General features: G+C 40.5%; 1 protein-coding gene across 18 annotated transcripts in view; it reads left to right on the forward strand.

Moving 5' to 3' along the window:
• The window catches only part of NFASC (neurofascin), a 240,772-nt gene that overhangs the window by 152,485 nt on the left and 67,974 nt on the right, over window positions 1-20,313 (forward strand). For all 18 annotated transcript variants that reach the window (XM_003767634.4, XM_031937208.1, XM_031937212.1 and 15 more), the window contains 3 exons: window positions 12,357-12,468; window positions 13,684-13,868; window positions 15,521-15,652. In XM_003767634.4, the coding sequence (XP_003767682.4) occupies window positions 12,357-12,468; window positions 13,684-13,868; window positions 15,521-15,652 (429 nt within the window). The remainder of the gene's footprint in view (window positions 1-12,356; window positions 12,469-13,683; window positions 13,869-15,520; window positions 15,653-20,313) is intronic.

Raw genomic sequence — 20,313 nt, forward strand, 5'->3', positions numbered from 1 at the left:
TTTTCTTTTTGTCCTTGTGTACATTACTCTGTGATGCTGTGTTAGTCAATCCTTAATCAATCACTCTGTTCTGAGAGGCACAGACATGTCACACTGTAATGTGTGCCTTGGGGACAGGTAAGTGGGTAGTAGTAGCATTGGAAGGGCTCAGGTCCAGTTTTCATGGGGATTTGTTAAAACAGCTGGAGCAGGTTGGGAAACTGGAGAATCCTTGTAATTGCCATGATCTAAGAATAGCTGTGGGGACTCTTTGGGTTCATTTTCCAGCTTCATTCCCCATTCCTCACACACTCATCCCTCCCTAGTTTCCTCCTACTTTTGCCAAGTCCAGGAAGAAACCTCTTCCTAGAGAAGAAATCTAGGTTGTCCAAAATGCCTCTGCAGCCCAAGCCAGGACAAGGGCCCGCCAACTGGCAGATTGAAGGACAATGCAATATGCCTAGGACATGGGAGCATCCCCAGTGAGGCAGGGGTCAGCCTTGAAGCCATGGGTCTGTGAGGTAGAAAAAGGATGTATTCATATATAATGGCCTTGGTTTGAGCACATGAAAAGAAAATGCATGATGGATTGTTTGTATTCAAGAAGAATATCCATGCACTCCTCAAACTACTGGGATGATAGAAGGTAATGGCTTTGTTTTGAACACATGAAAAGAAAATATATGATGGACTGTATGTATTCAGTAAGAATATCCATGCACTCCTCAAACTACTGGGATGATGGAGGATAATGACCTTGGTTTGAGCACATGAAAAGAAAATGCATGATGGGCTGTATATATTCAATAAGAATATCTTTTTTTCTTTTGGCTTTTAAAATTTTCTTTATATTGCCCGCCAAGGTTTCAGAGAAAGTGGGAGGGGGCTGTTCTGCTGGAAGGAGGGATATGAGGGGATGACTTCAGTAGTATTAAGAAATCCCCCTGCTTAATCAAGTTAAGAAGGCGAGAAGAGGAGAAAAGAAGAATGTAGAATACAACCAGAAATGGGTGCATTAGCTTAGAAGCTTAGAAGTGGAGCTTAGAATAAATGTTCTTTAGAACTAGAAGGGAGGTACTCCTATCCCACAGAAGAGTGCATTGGTATTTCCTCCCTCCCACTTTGGCTGTGAGACTCTTGCAGCTTCCTAGTGTGTTCTTAGGGACAGACCTGGCTGGGAAGTAGCTTTGACCTTCTCAGACAACCTAGCAGTGAGTGCCATTATCCAGAACATCACCATTCTGCCTTTTTTGTACATGAAAGTTAAAGAAATTTTGAAAGCACAGACTTTTTCTCAGATCTTTAAAACAAAGGCTGAGAGTTTGGGGTTGGCAAAGTAGAAAGGAAGTGCTCAAAGGGACCATTTCTCAGCCCACTGGCTCAGATTTGTATTTGTAGAGAGAATATTTCATCTCAGCCAATATTTAGTTACCTGCAGCTTAGAAAAGGAGAAAGGGCATGGCTTGTCTAAATACAATTTTTATTTGACTTTGGATTCCAGAAAGGTTAAAGGGAACCAATTTCTCAAAAAGATGCGAACGAATTTGTTCTTGGCCCAGTCCCTAGTCAGCCCTAGGTCTTTCCAAGGACATGCTTCTGTCTAGCTTTCTGGCAAGGATACTCTCAGACCCTTCTGGTTTCTGGGATTGTATGTTATGTGCTGAGCAACGGGTGCCGAGCTATGTTCTCCTTAAGAACTTCTGATGGAGCCTTAAAAAGATAAAAGTCCTCATAGCTAGAAGTGAGGGCTTTTAGATAACCTTCCTTCCTAGTGTAGTCACCAAATCTCAGCTCTCACCATACCACACACTGCCCTGTGTCTAAGTCCTGACTTTTCTGTATTCCCCTTTTCTGGGTCAAATTACAAAATGTTAACAACTAGACTGGAAGCTGCAGGAAGGCAGGGCTGTCTCATCTAAACTTTGTGATCTATCTCTCACTGTGTCTAGCACATTGCTTTGCACACAGTAATAAATTTAATAAATAATTGTTGAATAAATACTTAAAGGAACCTGAAGCTCAGAAAAAAAAATGGGTCTGAGTTTTCCCCCATTAAGCTTCAGTAACTTCTTCCAGGCCAGACTAATTAATAGGATCTAATCCTTTATCACAAATTTTGCTCAACTAAATAACTTCAGATAGTGCAAAGCCTTCAAAGCCAGGAGTCTGACCCTCATATTTCTGAAAAATATTTCAATACAACAAAATCTCAGGATAATGAAGGGGTTGAGACACCTCCATTGAAGTTAATTGTAATAAGATTTGATCTCAATTCAAATATGCAAATTTTCTGGCACATCCATCTGCCCCTTCTGGCAGCAGACTATGCTCTTGGATTCTCTGGGATGATGGTTTGGCTAACATCAGCATCACCACCCCTACCCTTTCCGAATTACACTGGCCACTGTCAGAACTTGAAGCCAGTGTCCAAGAAAGAGTTAGTGGTTTAAAAAAAAAAGGACATTTAGGGTCATTTGTATGACTCCCCTACTCTCTTCCAAAGGACCAGTATGGCTCTGTCTTTGAGGAGAGATTGGGAGCCTGTCTGGAGCCCTAGGGCCAGAAAGGCATCCTAGTTTCAAATAAAAGCAAACTGGGTTGGTTTGTTCATTGGAAACCAAGTCTTTGTACTTGTTTTATCCTAAATAAATCCCTTTTTATTCTCGGCTCTTGGATTCAGGACTTCATTTGCAAACATTTCTCAGACCAGAGCTTCCTACTTCCAACCTTCCCTAAGTTTCTCCCCATTTTTAAAGCTCAAATCTCGCAGCTATTGGGAAAACTGTCTGTGAAATATTAGACTTCCTCTTAACAGGGACATCTTTCCGCTGAGAGTCTTCTCTTAGGCAGCAGCTAAACCTAGAGGAGAACTGGGGTACTATTCCTGAGTTCTCCATCAGCACATAGTTGGAGTAGATTTCTGAGGGATCTCAGTCCCACTGGTGATGCTAGCTACTCTTGATCTCTTCTTATTTAAAAAAGGATTTCTCCACTACTACCATCGACACTTTCCTGCTACCTGTGGTCTTAATCTTCTGATGGGATTGATGGGGTCTCTTGTCATCAATACCTCTCCTATTTAGTCCATCTTTTATCTCTGGCTACCTTCAACAAGGTGAAAGACCCACTTTCCCAGGAACTGGAGGATTTTATAAGGAATGAACTGTTCTTAGGTGCAGCCCAATAGAGTCAGAAAAATGCTCATTCATACCCTGCTTCAGATGCTTCCTAGCTGTGACTCTGAGCAAGTCATCATCTCTCTCAGTCTCAGTGTTCTCATCTCTAAAATAATGACAATATTATCTTACTCCACAGGAGTGGAGTACCTTACACAACACATGTAAGGAGCTTTGCAAAGCTTAAAGTGCTACATGAATGCTAGCTATCATTATCACATTTTAAAAAGAAGGTAGTTCTTTATTGACTTATTTATTGTCAATATTTAATTTTAATATTTAATTTAAAATCAATATTTGTTGACTTAAAAATAGTCTGACTAATAATAATAATCATAATGACTTAATTATAAAACATACAAGGCAGTTAGTGGATAGAGTGGTGGATTTGAGAGTCAAGAAGGCTTGAATTCAAATCCTGCCTCAGATATTTATGAGCTGTGTGACCCTGGGCATGTTTCCTCATTTATAAGTGAGGCAGTTTAACTCGATGATTTAGTCTGAGCTTCCTTCCACCTACGATCCTACGATGCACTTTCACATATATTTCATATGCTCTCACACAATGATGCTATGATGTATGAGCTTTTTTGTACTGAGGCACAGTTCAAGTACTTCTCCAAGGATTCCTTCTTAATAAGTAGCAAAGCTAGAATTCCAACCTAAGGCTTTAAAATCCACATCCATTATCAGGCTTAATTCTTTTGAACTCAAGCTTTCTCATCTGTGAAATGAATATAATAGTTCCTGCCCTGCCTACCTCACTGACCTATTGTGCACACACATCAACTTTGTATAAACCATTTCAGAAAACATAAAGTCCTATGCAGATGTCTGGTGTGATGGTAGTGGTGACAGTTGCCCTCAATGTTCAGAAATGTTCTTTCCATTTTTTATTTTTCCTTATCTTCATCTCTGCAGGATTTCGTCTTCCTTCACCCCATTTGGAGCTGGGCTGTGTTGCTTGTTTAGTACCAAAAAAAATCCCAGACTTTCTTTTCTGAATTTCTTTTCATATCTTTCCTTTACAAGAGACCTTTGCTTTGGTCTTCAATAATGGCTGTTTTTGTGGCTTCTCATTTCTATTCTGCCTCTTCCTGTTTATGCTGCCCTTGATTTCTCTCTTGCCTCCTGTTTGCTCATGTTCTTTTGTTTATTACAGACCATCCCCATAATGATTCGTCCTTAAGAAATCATACTGACATAGACAGTGGTGAGTCCAAGAGACTGTAACTATACACCTGTGCTGTGTGTAACTACACCTTTGCTAACTTGGGTTTTCCTAACCTCACTGTTGACTCTGGAACTTCTGTGGGCTAACCAGTCCAAGAGTCCATTGGGCTACAGAATAAGGGCACTCAGCTGCCTACTCTTAATTGTTTCCTTTTGGGAAATGCATTTGTATCTTCTTTTTAGTGAGTTTGGGAACAGGAGGAGTATCAGATGGCAAGATGTCTCGCAACATAGTGTCTCCTACATCAGAGCAAAGGGTTGTGCTTTAGGAGTACTTCACACCAGGGCAATGTCTGAACAATCTTATAGGAGAATTCAGCAAAATCTTGGGCATTTGTGGCAAGTGCTTGCCATCTTTCTTTGGAAAGGCCTGAGAACTTGCCAGTCTCTTTAAGTCGAAAGAAAGAAGAGGGAAATTGATTTTTGCTGGTGCTGAGAGAGCACTGGGAGTTTTGTAGTATATATGAAGTCAGTCTTTGATTATTTGAAAATGGATTTACTTTGCTGATTACTTTAGTGTCTTGGGACCAATTCATCACTATCCCATAGCTAGGTCCCATGCCTGTTTAGAGTAAGACCAGGTAGGGAGAATGTATTCAGGATCTCAGATCTACTTCTGAGTTCACTTTCAAGTTAAAAATGGATGAAGTTAACATTTCCATTCTTTTATATTATCCATGTTTCTTCTTTCTTTAGTGCAAATAATAGAGAATTAAGGGTAAGTACTCAGAACTCAAGAAATACCTCCCTCTCCCCATACCCCCCCACACACTCCATGTAGGAAGCAGGTACTCTAGGGAGCAAGTGTGCTATAGGGTTAAGGGCACTGAGCTTGGGGTAGATCTGGATTTTAAGGGCACCTCTGCCATTTGTTACCCGTGAGACATTAAACAATCTACTTCTCTTTTCTGGGTCTCAGACTCCTTATTTGAAAAGTGAGAGAGTTGAATTAGGTCAGGAGTTCTTAACCTTTTTTGTGTCATGAACCCCTTGGGTGGTCTGGTAAAGTATAGATCCCTTCTCAGAATTATGGTTAATTAAGTGCTTAAAATAAAGCATACAAAATTATAAAGGAAATAATTATATTGAAATATGTTTATCACAGAAAAAAATTTAAAAGACCCCAAGTTAAAAAACCTTAGATTGTATACTATCTAAGTCCCATATACTCAAATATTCTGTGATATACACACTGTGTATATATATATATATATATATATATATATATATATATATTATACAATACACTGTATTACTTTATTTCAATATATAAATGATACCCAATCTGGGAAAATAGGTGATTAACTATCTTCACTTCTAAAGCACTCACCCTGAGGCTGAGCAATTTCTTCTTTGCCTTGATTGGGCAAAAAGAAGAATATTTCTTTGAGGTCTGGGGGAAAGCAGCTGGCTCCCACTCATCAATTATAACTCAGAAGCTCGAGTCAAGCTGCAGACTCCCTGGGGGTGTCATTGTGGACTTGGAGTAGATTGGAAGTGTCAGGACTGTGATGTGCTAATATAAACAGTGGTTGGGGGTCTGGAGTGGGGGAAGGAAAGGTGGCAACTCTGGCTTAGCACCAAATAGTTCCAGCTATATTGAGGTTCTGCCCCAGAAAATTATAACACTCCAGGAGGAAGCAGGAAATGTACTGGTCAAGACTTTTGTTTGCAGAAGCCTGAGCATCTAGAGATGATAGGATCAATGGCTATTGTCTTAGAAGCTCTTTGTGCATTGGTTTATAATAGCGTTCTTTCTGAAAAGGACCTACCATAATATATTACACTTGATAGTTGAAACATAGGATGATAGGAATGGAAAGACCTAAGATATCATCCAATCTAGTCCCCTCATTTTTACAAATCAGAATTTTCCCAAAGATACATTTTTTCTTACAAATATGATTTTATTGACTTACTAATCACATCAACTGGGCATATGCCCCAAATATTTTAGTAGATGTTATAAGCTTGCACCAATTCATCTGCACACTTTAATCTAACCCCCCTACCCCCTTCCCCCACCGTTGGGATCAATAGCATGCACAGGAAACAAAAAGGAAAAAGGACCACAGTCTGCTCTGGGGTGGGATAGCACAAAGCTCACTCACTCACAGGTATCAGCATAGAGATTGAACTTCTGTGTTTGATACAAGATGCTTAAGAGTGAATCCAACCACAAAAGACACTGGTGAGGTAAGAAACAATGACTATAATATCAGGTACAAGATATAGAAAGGACCTGCATCTTTTCTGATGGTCAGATGCATACTGGAGTATAGGGAACTCATGATTATTTGACTGTTATCAAAAAAGCAATAGTACAGAAAATCCTAAATCATCTCTGCTTACCTAGGAAAAAATATTCTGTTCTTTATTTGCAGTAGTAGTAAATTTTCTCCCCAAATAGGTGCCATGTGCCAAATGACAATGATCAAAGAGGGACCAGAAACACTCCTAGGTGTCTGGAGGAAGTTGTCCTAGGAGTACTGGATTATCTGAGAAGAGCTGAGTTCTGCCTAGTTACTAACTGTGGTAAATTATCTAACCTCTCTGAGCCTGTTATTCCTCCATATGATGGGGATAATATTTGTAGGAACTACATTATAGATTAATTATAAGGCTCAAATGGATAAAATGCTTTGAAAATTTAAAGTAATATATATATGTAAAGTACTGTATAAATATAGAAGTACTTTATACTATAAAGTACTATATAAAATAGTTAATAGTTATTCCTGACTGCCTATGGAGATTTTAACAAGCATATAATTCACTCAGAGATTAGTGACTGAGCCTTTTATGTGCAGCTCTGAAGTCCAGTCACTTAAGGAGTCAAAGAAAGGAAACAGAGATACAAGAGATGCAAGGGGGCAGATCTGTGGAGGATAGAAAGATTAAGACAACTGGAAGGGAAAAGACTGAGAGTGACCTTCTTGTTGCTGTGCAGAGGATCCTGCCTAATTCCTTCTCATTTTACTAAGGACCAGATAAGATGATGTAGACCTAAGCCACAGTATGAGGGATTTTAGTTGGACATGAACTTCCTGCCAGTGAAGGATATTGGACATTGGAGGGAGCAAGCAAAAATGTGGTTGTAGCCTTCTCTTCTTTAGGGAAATTTAAAAGTAGCAGTTAGAATGGAGAGGAGGGATACTTGAAATAGCACCCGAAGGTCCTTTCTCTCCCTGTAACTCAGATACTGTCTAAAGACTGAAAAGCTGTAGAGATGGATTGAATCCAGAATTCTTGCTGGTTGTCTGTCCTTCAGATTCCCTAAGCTCTATCCTTTTGGTTTCCAAATGTGTTACCTGAATCAGTTTTCCATGGTATAAATAGAGATTGAGGCAATCAGGGTCATCCCTCTGAACCAGAAGGGGTATTGCTTAATTCTTAATTGCTTATCAATTGTTAAGAGCTAAGGAAGTGTGGAAAGGACATCCACCTGATGGTCCAGGTCCCTTCTGTAGAACCTGAAGGTCATTAACCAAATATAGCAATAGGCAGGACATCAGATATACTTATATAGGATCATCTCTCTGGAGTCATAGACATGCTGTAGCTCAGGATCAGGATCCTCTGAGATGGTGAGTTAGATATCATTGAATGAATGAATGAATGAAATATTTATTAATCATATGTGCAAAGGACCCTACCAAGTGCTAGACATACAAATTCAAAAGTGCTGGAGATACAAATCCAAAAAGAATATTTGCACTCAAAAAGCTCCCATTCTAATGGAGGAAACAAGCATTCAATTTAATAAACATTTATTAAGTGCCTACTGTGTACCAGGCACTGTGCTAAATGATAAAGCTGCAAATTTTTTAAAAGGCAGTCCCTACCCTCAAAGAAATTATAATCAAATGGAACAACAACACATGGAGAAGGTTTCAGCTGCAAAGCAGATGGAAAGGCCTTATAATCCTAAGGGCACAGCAGTAAAACAGACCATTTTCTGCTTCTTCTTTAATATTATTTCCACTAGTAAAATCATTATTAGATTCTGATATTGAACTATTTGATAAGCCAAAGACTTTAGTAGCAAAAGCACTCGAACCCTGAAAATCAACAAAAGTGATATGATGCAATCCTGTGCTTCTGGGAATCACTGGATTTCTCTCTTACTGCTAGACCAACCCCAATCATTGCTGTACAGGGAGCTTTAATACCTCTAACAAAAGAGAGGGTGTCTTGAACATCACTCTTCCTCTCAAGCAGATTGTTGTTGTTCAGTTATTTCAGCTGTGTTCGATTTTTTTGTGACCCCATTTGAAGTTTTCTCGGCAAAGATACTGAAGTGGTTTGCCATTTTCTCTCAAGAAGATATCAATCATATATATTGTAACTCCCTCAGAATACACTGACTTTTCCAGGGAGGGAATCACATACCCTTCCTCCACTGGGTCCATCCATTGGTTTCTAAGACCATTGACTCCACTGCTAGAGTTTCACCTGAATCCTTCCAGTTGAAATTGCTCACATTTTATCCTCTATAAAATGAGACCCTTAGACCAGATGACCTTGAAGGCCTTTTTAGCTCTTGCTCTAGCTCTCCAGCATCTCCTCCTCTCGTCTCTTAATTATCTCCACATTTCTTCTCCAGCTCCTCTATGTCCCCTAGGGGCAAAATAAAGATGCCCTTTCACACACTGGAGGGCTTCTTAATCCACAGGACTCCTCTTTCCAACTCAGTTCTCCCAATTTGTTTTAGAACCAGCGAGTACTAATTGAATCTTAGCCAAGGGAATGAGAATTCTGGGTAGTTAAAGAATACTTGGAAGGAATCGTGTGCAGTTTAGCTCATTAAGTTCTGCAGGTTCTCCTACTTGAAGGTCTCCAGACCTTCTCCTACTTGGTCTTTTGCTTTGGGTTGCAAGATATCTCTGATTTGGGAAGTTGCTGCAAAATAGGCCTGGCCAGGGTATGTCCTTTCAGCTGCCTCCTTCAGCATCACTTTGCTTTGAAAATGTGCCTCTGTTATTACAAAGAAATTCATTTGCACCACCAAGCTCTTTCCCCCTGTGTTTCTGCACTATGGATTTTTTGGCACTAATTTTTATGGATTTTCTGGCACTAATACCAGTCATATTGCTATTGAGATGGGGATCAGAGAGAAGAGGAAGTCTGGTAGAATTACATAGGTAGTATTGGTGACCAATATGTTACCATGTTTTAAGGTCCTTTAACACAGGTGAACTGGTCAGACCTAAACATTTGATTTTTCTCACCAGAACTCCAATTGTTTTCTGAGTATTACTATGTCTTTTAAAGTTTATGTGATGATACCTCCACCCAAGTCCCTCTCTGATGCCTTATGGTAGTATGATGAGAACCCTGGGATCTTAAAGGCTAAAAAGGCTCCAAGTATGGGACCTTGATTCTTTGAGAATCAAAACACCTCAGCTTTGTCAATGAAGGTTAAGACATTAAGTATTGGCCCAGAAATTCAGAAAACCATCTCCTGAGACTTAGAGAGAATTTTGCTCTCAGATAGGAGAAATGATAGATCCTTGAAATATTGAATTATGAGACAATTAGCAGCAGCCCCTCATCTAGAGGGCACTTGAAACAAACATTTTTGGTTCCAATGGCTTCCAAAACCATCAATCTTGCCTGTAAGGATTCTTTCAGCCTAGCTCTACAATCCTATAATCCTATCATCTGAGAACTCCCAGACCATGAAGCAAGAGCCTCTGCTCTAAAATTCTGCTGTTCCTGAACACTTTTGATTTTACACCATCATGATGAAGGGACTTAGGACTTGGCAATGAGCAGGAGTGAGAGCTTCCTTTAGGTCTTGACATCCCCTAGGTCCAAAGGGACAGATGATGAAAATCAAGATGGTGTGAATGTAATAACCAATTAACAATATAATGGATTAACTCATTGAAGAGGTCCAGGGATGGGGGGAACAGTTGGATTAAGTGAGGATAATCCTTCCTATATGAGTTGGAGGCAGCTAAGAAGTGTCCATAAGACAACATTTTAGTGTTTCCTATCATTTTTACTAACAGTCTTTCAAAAGGTCCAGAAGTTCACTAACCTACCAAGTGTGAAATATATCCCCTCCCCAACAAATGTGCCTCAGCTTTTCCCAAGACCATTCCTGACCTCACAGTTTATGGCCACAAATCACCCACAGCCAAAAAAGGAATCGCACTTCCAGTATAAAATACAGATTTCTTCTTTACCTACAAACCTGGTTTAATTTGGTCTCTTTCAGAGCCTCTGTGATGTATTCTTAGACACCTCAAATTATGAAGTGCTGTGGGAATATGGAAGAAGATGGCAGTTGATGTAAACTTGAATAATTCTCTTCCTTGTCCTTTTCTTGACAAAGGGAGAAACAAAACAAGTACCATGCAATTCTTCCCCCATTGTGGGTTTATTTCCCTCCCCCCTCCTTACTTTGGAGGGTTTCATTGCTTATACCAGGACAGTTCACCTCCCAGTGTGCCCATGATCCTTCCCCTCAAATGGGGATCAGGAGGGACTTGGGGCTTCTTTGGCTGGGAGCCTCCACTGGCTCTGGACAGGGACAGCCCAGGATAACAAATTACTTGAGTCACTTTTCTGATTGGGAAATGCCAATTACCCAGATGCAGAGGGTCCCTGCAGACCACCCTGCCCCCTCTCCATGACAGAAATGATTAAATCCTTCTCGATGAACAACTTTGTTCTTCACCTCACACATCTCTGAGGGACTTAACAGCCGCTGGCAGCTCAGGATGGGGCCCATTAAGCTGTATCTCCCACCAAGAAGATAGCTTTGCCCGAACCCCCCTCCCTAATGCCATAACTCCAAGCTAGCCTTCTCTGAGTGATCTGAGATTTCCCTAGTTTTTATCTTTTTATTTGTGGCTCCTTATCAGGAGGTGTTTTTATACCATTCTCTCTTTTGCAAACTTCTCTTTGCAAAACTTCTTTTACAAAACTTTCTCAACACCATCCTTTGCAAAAAGCAATGGCCAGAAAGACCCAGCCCAGGTGGAGCTATGTGGACTCTCCTGACTTGAGGATCCACTTCTGAGGTCTCCTTCCATTTATCTCACCATCCTTTCTACAGCACACTGTTCCTGAAAGCAGCACTGAAGCCTTTGAGACTTTGGTCCTTAAAATAGCAGCACAACAAAAAGTCATTTCATTAATTTCAGAGCTTTTTAATATGGAAGCTGTTTCCAAGCCTGGAGGAATAGTAAATTATATTCTCCAAAGGAATGGCTATCTTCCCTTACACCCCCTCCTCATCATCTTACTTCTAATTAACACTCTCTTCTCTCACCTCCACCCCCTTTCAAAGCCATTAGTAAAAGTACAGACTGGTTCTGGTCCCAGAGCGGATGCAATGCCTGCCATTCCTGCCTATTAACTCTCCACTTCCACACTAAACCATTAATAACTCTTGCCTGATGTCTCAGATTATGTCTGTGTCCTTGAAGCTCTATCCTTGCCCTGTGTCTCCAGGGTCCCAAAGAGCATGTTAAGCGTGTATGCTTTGTGTAATTTGTGTGCTAGCTTTTCCTTTACCATTTCCTTTCTCTGGTGGAAGGGCAAGCTATAGGGATGAGGATATATCACAACAATTTCTAATGTGCAAAACATGGCTTGGCTTCTTGGTGGTAGGGTCTCACTATAACACCCCCTTACTCCTTGCTCTCATGCTCTTTGGAAGAGTAAAGGTGTGTTTTGGATGATGAGAGGATGATTCTTCACAAAATGTCTCATCAGAATGGAGAGTCTTTTTTGAGAAAGAAGGGCAGATGGGACCTAGCCGACTAGCAGGTCTCATTCTTTCTTTGGTATCCTACATCTAGAAAAAGGGTTCAGTGGGACAAGATCCAGAGCAAAGTTTCTTAGGATAGGAGAAGATACAGGCACAATAATGATTTCTCTCTATCCAAACTATACCATCTACTTAAATTTCCAAGGACTTTACACATAAGAGCATATTTTGTCCCCTTTCAGCCCGAGGAGTCTCAGAGAGGACGCCCAGCTTCATGTATCCCCTGGGCACGTCGAGCAGCCAGATGGTTCTGAGGGGCATGGACTTGCTGCTGGAGTGCATCGCCTCAGGAGTGTATGTACCATTTGTGTCTGTACCTTCTTTCTGGCTCTGTCCAGAGATCTGAGAAAGAGGCTTTAGCCAGGTTTCATTCTTTAGTATTATTGAAGTGAGATGCTTGAGCTAGCCCACTAAACCCATCCTAATGACCCTGTTATTTGGGTAAAGAGAGAAAAAGGAGTCAGGAATTCTGCCTTGATTTGGGGCCAATTTGCTGGTTACCTTGGTTATGTAACTCAATCTCTGCCCTGATGTACCCTGATAAATGGAGATCTAGTCCTTGGAATTGAAATTAGAAGCACCCCAAGGAAAACAAAAACTGTAGACTCATTTACAAAGAGTTTTCTCTTTTTTTCTTTTTTGTTTATAAACTCAATACCAGACTAATACCTCTGAATTGGAGATTGAAGCCTCTTATGTTTTTACTGTTAAGCATCAATCTTTATTTAATCTCTGTAGATTTTAAATTTCCTTCCATTCTACATTCTCCCAACCTTCACACAAATGTTCCCTTTCTCTCCTAGATCATCCAAGAAAGAAGTTGGGTTTTTCCAGAAAGATGTCATTAGTCACTAAGGGAAAGAAATTAAAATAATATGTTCTTTTGGAGTCCAAAATTCTCAAGTTTTAGAGCCCAAGAATATTATCCTAAGACACCCATCATCTGTGCAGACTTCTTTAGCAACAGCTTTAGATTAATAAAGTCTAAGAACAGCTAACTAGTCTGGAGGTCTGTCCTTGAGCACATGGGGCTTAGCTACAACATATGACTCCTGGACTGGATCTCAAGTCCAGCTCTTTCCTTTCAAAGCTGTCACCCCTAGTAGCCCCCCACTAGTTCATGGGGTCAAGGCTTCCCAGTCCCATGAGTCCTATACCTTGGCAAGCCTGAACCTTGTTAAATATTTCACACCACCCTTTTCCTCACAGGTTAGATGCATGATGCCCAATGTCACCTGATTCCTCCTAACAAAGTGTTCACCTAAGCTATTTGGGGGGTTTCCAATACTCCATCTATAGTAATAAATACCTAATTTCCCTCCAAAAAAGATAAAGGGAAAGGTCATTTCATCAATCCAGCAGCCTAGGGGGCCCTGGTATAGATTCCTAATGTCACAGAGCTGGAACCTTGGAAGAAAATGTAGAGGTAGCAAGTCCAGCTTTCTACAGAATCCCAGCAAGAGCTTAACATGTCCACTTTTTATTTCCCAATGGGTCTGACCCTCCTAGACCAGCACCAGACATCGCATGGTACAAGAAAGGTGGGGACCTCCCAGCTGGCAAGGTCAAATTTGAAAACTTTAATAAGGCCCTGCGTATCACCAATGTCTCAGAGGAGGACTCTGGGGAGTATTTCTGTTTGGCCTCCAACAAGATGGGCAGCATCCGGCACACGATCTCGGTGAGAGTAAAGGGTACGTTGTGTGTATTTCTCATTATGATTATTTTGCCTGTCCAACAACTCCTTCCCCCCAGCCTTGTCACCACTACTACCACCATCCCTCCTCTTCCTGAGAGAGAAGGGCAGGAGGAGCCACCCAACACCCCATGAACTGTGGAGCATCCATCCACCAGCAATCACCACTCTGCCCACCACTGAGTGAATGGAGGGGATGCAGTGTGTGTGACAGAGGCAGAGATAGACAGATAGACAAAGAGACAGCGAGACACAGAAAGAGAGAGGTGGAGAGAGAGAGACAGACAGACAGACACACAGAGAGAGAAAGATGGAAAAGATAGAGATGAGAGATAGAAAGAGACAGAGAGGAGAGATAGAAAGAGACAGAGAGGAGAAAAAGGAGAGAGACAGAGACAAAGAGACAGAGAGAAAGATATAGAGAGACACAGAAAGAGAGAGGTAGAGACAGAGACAGAGAGAACCAGAGAGAGAGAGACATACAGATAGAGAGACAAAGACAGACAGAGAGAGACAAATACAGAGAGACAGAAAGAGAGAGGTGGAGAGACACAAAGAAAGAGAGAGACAGAGAGACAGAGAAAGGTGGAAAGAGAGATGAAAGAGAGACAGACAGAGAGAGACAAAAAGAGAGACAGAAAAAGACAGAGACAGAGAGACAGAAAAAGACAGAGATACATAGAGACAGAGACTACAGAGAGGGAGAGGGAGGGAGAGATCAATGCCCACATCTCCATAATGACTGTGGCTCCTCCTCTAAGACAGATTTCCCTCCACCATCCCTCTACCCACCATCACCATTTGAATCACAACCACAAGGCCCGTTGGCATGTTGTGTTGGTATTTTTTTTCATTTTGAGTTCCTGTTCCTTGGTGTGTTGTCTCTTGGTATTTTCTCTGTGTTTATGGGTGAGTGCTATGCTTCTTTTAGGAAATAAATAAAGGAAATGTCACTAATAACTCAGCTAATAAAAGAAAGAGGCAAGATTTCACTTCACATACAAACACGGGGAATTCTCTGTTCTCAGGAAGACATGGGCTTGGAATATTTCTTAAAGCAGTACTCAGTTGTATTATGTAGTTATTTGGTACTTATTGTACTGAGTCGTCCACACTTCCTTATCCAGCATCCCTTTGAGATCACATCTGCAAAGTTGGCTAGCCAGGGTGAGGAAGGTAGTCTATTAATCATGGCTGGCATTTCTTGGTTTGAAGGTAATTGGCCTTGTGATCTTAGTCTCATTAGTGCCAGAAGCACTACAAGCAAAATTCAAAGGTGAAAGGAACTAACAAAAAAGAAAACCAGCTGAGGCTCTACCCAAAGGCAGCTAAGGAGCTAGCTGGGGAGGGGCAAAATGGCCTTGCAAATAAAGACCCAGACTGTTCAGCTTAATGCATGTTCTTCCATTCTCTAGCCTACATAGACATGCCAAACCACATGACATCCAGAGCCCTGAGCAAAGATCTTTTTGCAGGCTGATTGTTGTCAATAAAAGGAATACCAGGTCATTATAGGGAGACCTGGGCTACGGTTTAAGTAGCAGTGCTCCCAGGTCTGGGGCTTCTCCCCAGAGGAGCCGTTGACTTGGTTTTCTTATTCCTTCCCCATCCCATCTGACTGGCTGGCCCATGGTTGTCCTTGTCTTCCAGCCGCCCCTTATTGGCTAGATGAACCCAAGAACCTTATCCTGGCCCCAGGTGAAGATGGAAGGCTGGTGTGTCGGGCCAATGGGAATCCCAAGCCCACTGTCCAGTGGCTGGTGAATGGGGATCCTTTGGAAGGTAAGACGGTATGATGTCTTTCCTAGTCTGGTGCTCAAAAGGACTATATTTTGTCCTTGACAGATCACATCTGCAATATTGTGCTCAGTTTTAGGTATCACATTTTTAATGAGGACTTAACAAGTCAGAGAGGAGAGCCACCAGAATATTGAAGGAATGAAAGATTGTGCCATAGAAAAATTTTTTGAAGGAATTGAGTGTAGTCTGGCAAAGATGTTAGATTTGTCATATAGAAAAGGGATTAGACTTGCAATGTTTGGTCCTAGAGTCCAAAAGCAGGAGTGGTGGGTAGAGGCAGATTTTAGTTTAATTTAAAGAAAAGCTTCCTAACAAGTATACTCATCCCATTTTCCAGTCCTCTCCCTTTCTGTTCCCAACTATAGAATTTGAATCAAATCTATCGTGTCCTTTCTTTAGAAGTAGCATATCCCTTCTTATTTAGAGATCTTCAAGCCAAGTCTGGTTGACCAGTAGTAGGAAATGTTCCTCATACACAATAATCCATTTCCCATTTGTCTTTTCCCTGGAGGTCCCTTCTGCTTGAAGTGCATTCCTTTCTGACTTCTACTTCTTAGAATCCTTAATTTCTTTCAAGACTCAGATCAAGAATTATCTCCTATATGAATCCTTTCCTAATTTTTCCAACTGCTAAGTTCCTCCTCTATCCCATATTCCCCTGTATCCATTTGTATATATTAATATGTGCATGTATTATTTCTTCTCCCTTAAAAAAATCAGGTTCCTTAAGGTCAGACATTATTTCTCTTTTATCTTCACAGTGTCTGACACGCAGTGAACAATTAATAAATGCTGATTGACAGATTAAGATTTAGTTGCATTTAGCACTGTAATGCTCTGCCCCTATCCCCTGGCACATGGCATCTAAAATATCTTAATTAGAAACTTAAAGACTGCCAAACAAATTCTTCCATTCCCCAAGCCAGAATGGTCTCACATATCCTATACACACACACACACACACACACACACACACACACACACACTCACACTCACACTCACACACACCATGTGATGAAGCTCCCATAACTACATTAAACCTAACAGATACTATTCAAAACATATCCATCACCAGTTTTCCCCGTAAAGTTCACCAAGAAATTCCATTTCTTCATATACATACCAGGAAGAGTGAGTGACTGATCTCCATTTTTCATGAGGGCAGAATAAGAGAGAAAATGTTATTCTGCACTGCAAAAGTATTGTTCTTGAGCTTGACCCCTTTGGTAATCTGATGAAGCCTATGAACTTTTTAAAAATAATAATAGCTTTTTATTTTTCAAAATACATGCAAAGATAAATGTCAAATTTCAAAAAAATACAAAACCTTGGGTTCCAAATTTTTCTCCCTCCATCCCTCTTTCCCCTGCCCCTAGATAGCAAGTAATCCAATATAGGTCAAATTACACATATTTCCACATTCATCATTCTGCACAAAAAAAAATCAGATCAAAAAGAGAGAAAAAGAGAAAGAAAAAACAAACAAGCAAACAACAATAACAACAAAAAACGTGAAAATAGTATCCTGTAATCTACATTCAGTCCCCATAGTCCTTTCTCTGGATGCAGATGGCTATCACAATCTATTGGAATTGGCCTGAATCACCTCATTGTTGAAGAGCCAAGTCTATCACAGCTGATACTGTGTGCAATGTTCTCTTGGTTCTACTCACTTCACTCAGCATCAGTTCATGTGAGTCTTTCCCAGGCTTTTCTGAAATCATCTTGTTGATCATTTCTTAGAGAACAATAATATTCCATTACCTTCATATACCACAACTTATTCAGTCATTCTCCATCTGATGGGCAATTTGCAGTTTCCTTGTTCCTTGCCACTACAAAAAGGGCTGTTAACAAACATTTTTGCACATGAGTCCTTTTCCCTCTTTTATGATCTCTTTGGGATAGAGACACAGTAGAGACACTGCTGGATCAAATGATGTACACAGTTTGCTAGCCCTTTGGGCATAGTTCGATGGACTTCTTTTTAACTGAATAAAGACTTGCAGACCCCAGGTTATAAACCCCAGGTTTAGAGTTGAATTTAGGGAAGAACTTCCCAGGAAAAGTTGGTTTGGCAGTCATTGATTTCCCCCATCCTGGGGAAAGCTGTAAGGAAACTCAGAGGCAAAACTTATTGTTTTTACAAATGAGGAGACCAAACAAACACTGAGAAGTCTGAGGCATAATCCAATGAACTTTGGTCTTCCTAATGCCCTAGTCCATCACACCAAATGACCTTCAGGATTCCTCACAGCTAGATGCTATGGTGTTATAGCATTTCCTGAGAAATCATTGTTCATTTTTTCTGAGCAAGTAAGCTATAAAAACAACCCTACTTGGTGAACAGATTCTTTTTGCTACAGGAGCCAAATTCAGACTTCAGAGTGGACTCTAGATCTAAAAAAAAAATTAAGTACAGCAATCAGGCATGGAAAGTGCCCCCTCTTCCCAATTTCCCACATCCTCATGGCACTTTATTGTTGAAGCTTGCAAATATCTCTGACCCTCTGCTTTACTGATAAATAAATCCCACACCCAGGGACTGTGATGAAGGGTCAGCTTTAGAAATGTCACCTACCACTCTCACTGAAGAAACAGATAGCTCTGAGCATGGGGGAGATTGATAAGAGGAGAAATCAATTCTATGGACCTTCTAGAGCTGGCAGGCAAGGAATTGATGGCACTGGAGCCTTCTAGTGATAGAAGGAAGGGGGATGGAGATGCTGACCTGGTCCAAATTCAGCTTTTGCTGATTCTCCAGTCTCTACGCTCAAAATAGCTGTCTGGAGAGTGGCGCCTGGGAGGCCAGACTCCTGGGTCCCTGCACACAGCTTTGCTTCCATCCAGGTCTGTGTCAAATCCCAGGCAAGTTATCTGATCCCAAGTACCAAGTCATCCAGCAATTGTGAATTTTTCTGTTTAAAAGTCTTGAGTGGCTGTGTGGGTTAACTCAGGTCATTATGGGGGACACCACCTCATAAATGCTAAAAAAAATTTAATATCAACAGTCTCAAAAGTTTCTATAGAACTTTTATTTGGAAATGAGTATTCCATTCTCTCTTCATAGAATCCCCAAAAGGGAGGGTCGATTTTTTCCCCCATTTCTCTAGTTGAAGGAAATTAGAAATAAGAGACTTATCCCTATAAAGTAATATATTGAGATAGGGATATAGCTGAGCCCCAGATTTTCTTCCTGCCACCCACTCCACACTGCTGCTTTTCTATAGATCAAAGTGAGCAGATATCATAATAATATCACAGAAGGGTTATTCTTTTTTGTTAGCCATTTACTTGACAGCAGGGCAAAAGAAATGTCACCACAGGTATTCCTATATTAAAACAAATATATAAATAATATATACCTCAAAATTCACACATAAATATATGTCACACTCTTCCATTAATGAACTCAGTATCAACTGGGGAGAATAGACACATAATTACAAAAACCCACCAATGTAGCGCCTGTGTGCTACAATGAAACCCCATGTGTTCGGATCACTCTTTAACTATGGAATCTTAAATTTTGCTATCCCAGAAGTTATACATGTATATATTTTTGCTGAGGCAATTGGGTTTCAGTGACTTGCTCAAGGTCACATAGCTAGGAAGGGTTAAGTGTCTGAGGCCACATTTGAACTTGGGTCCTCCTGACTTCAGAGTTAGTGTTCTATCCACTGTACCACCTAGCTGCCCCAGAATTACTATTCTTAAGAAGCCCAGATTTAATCATTATCATCATAGCGATTTTTATAATAACACTCTGGGGCAGCTAGGTGATGAAATAGAGTGCTGGACCTGGAATCAGAAAAAAATCATCTTCCCATATTCAAATCCAACCTTAGATACTTACTAGTATCTAGTGACCCTGAGAAAGTCACTTAATATGTTTGCCTCAGTTTTCTCATCTGTAAAATGAATTGAAAATGGCAAATCACTCCAATTTTTTTGCCAAGAAAACCCCCAGTGGTGTCATGAAGAGGCAGCCAAGACTGAAAATGATTGAGCATATTAATTTATAATTGATCATCAATAATCCAGAGAGATAGATGTTTTTAAGATCCCCATTTTACAGATGAGGAAACTGAGGCAGACAAATTAAATAATCTCCCCAGGATTACACAGCTAGTAAGTATCTAAAACCAGATTTGAATTCAAATCTTCCTAACTCCAGTGCTTTATCTACTATCTGTATTCATTCATGATCAAGGGAATTATTGAAAGAAACTGAAGGCACTGTGGGACACATCACCACTAACTACCCACCAAGACATGACCTGCTAGCTAGAATTATGCATTAAAAGCTCACTTTTTCATGAATCGATATGTGACAAATCCCCATACAACAAATACAGACCTCAAAACCCTCTTGTGGGCTTAACCAATAAACTGTACTAAAAGTGGAGCATTATTACAGACCCAACTATTGCCCACAATCTCCTCCTATATGTATCATTGATCCATGAAACCTTAAGAAGAAATTGTTTAATAGCTGTTTTCTCTATTTGTTCATGAATCAAATGAGAATAATAATAAGACCCAATCCCAGGATTCATGAGGATCCCCTGTAAGCCTAAATGCTATATAAATGCCAACTAATGTTATTATTATTCATTGTCACTACCAATATCCCTAACCAA

Source organism: Sarcophilus harrisii, chromosome 4 (genome assembly GCF_902635505.1).
Source record: "Sarcophilus harrisii chromosome 4, mSarHar1.11, whole genome shotgun sequence".
Lineage (NCBI taxonomy): Eukaryota > Metazoa > Chordata > Mammalia > Dasyuromorphia > Dasyuridae > Sarcophilus > Sarcophilus harrisii.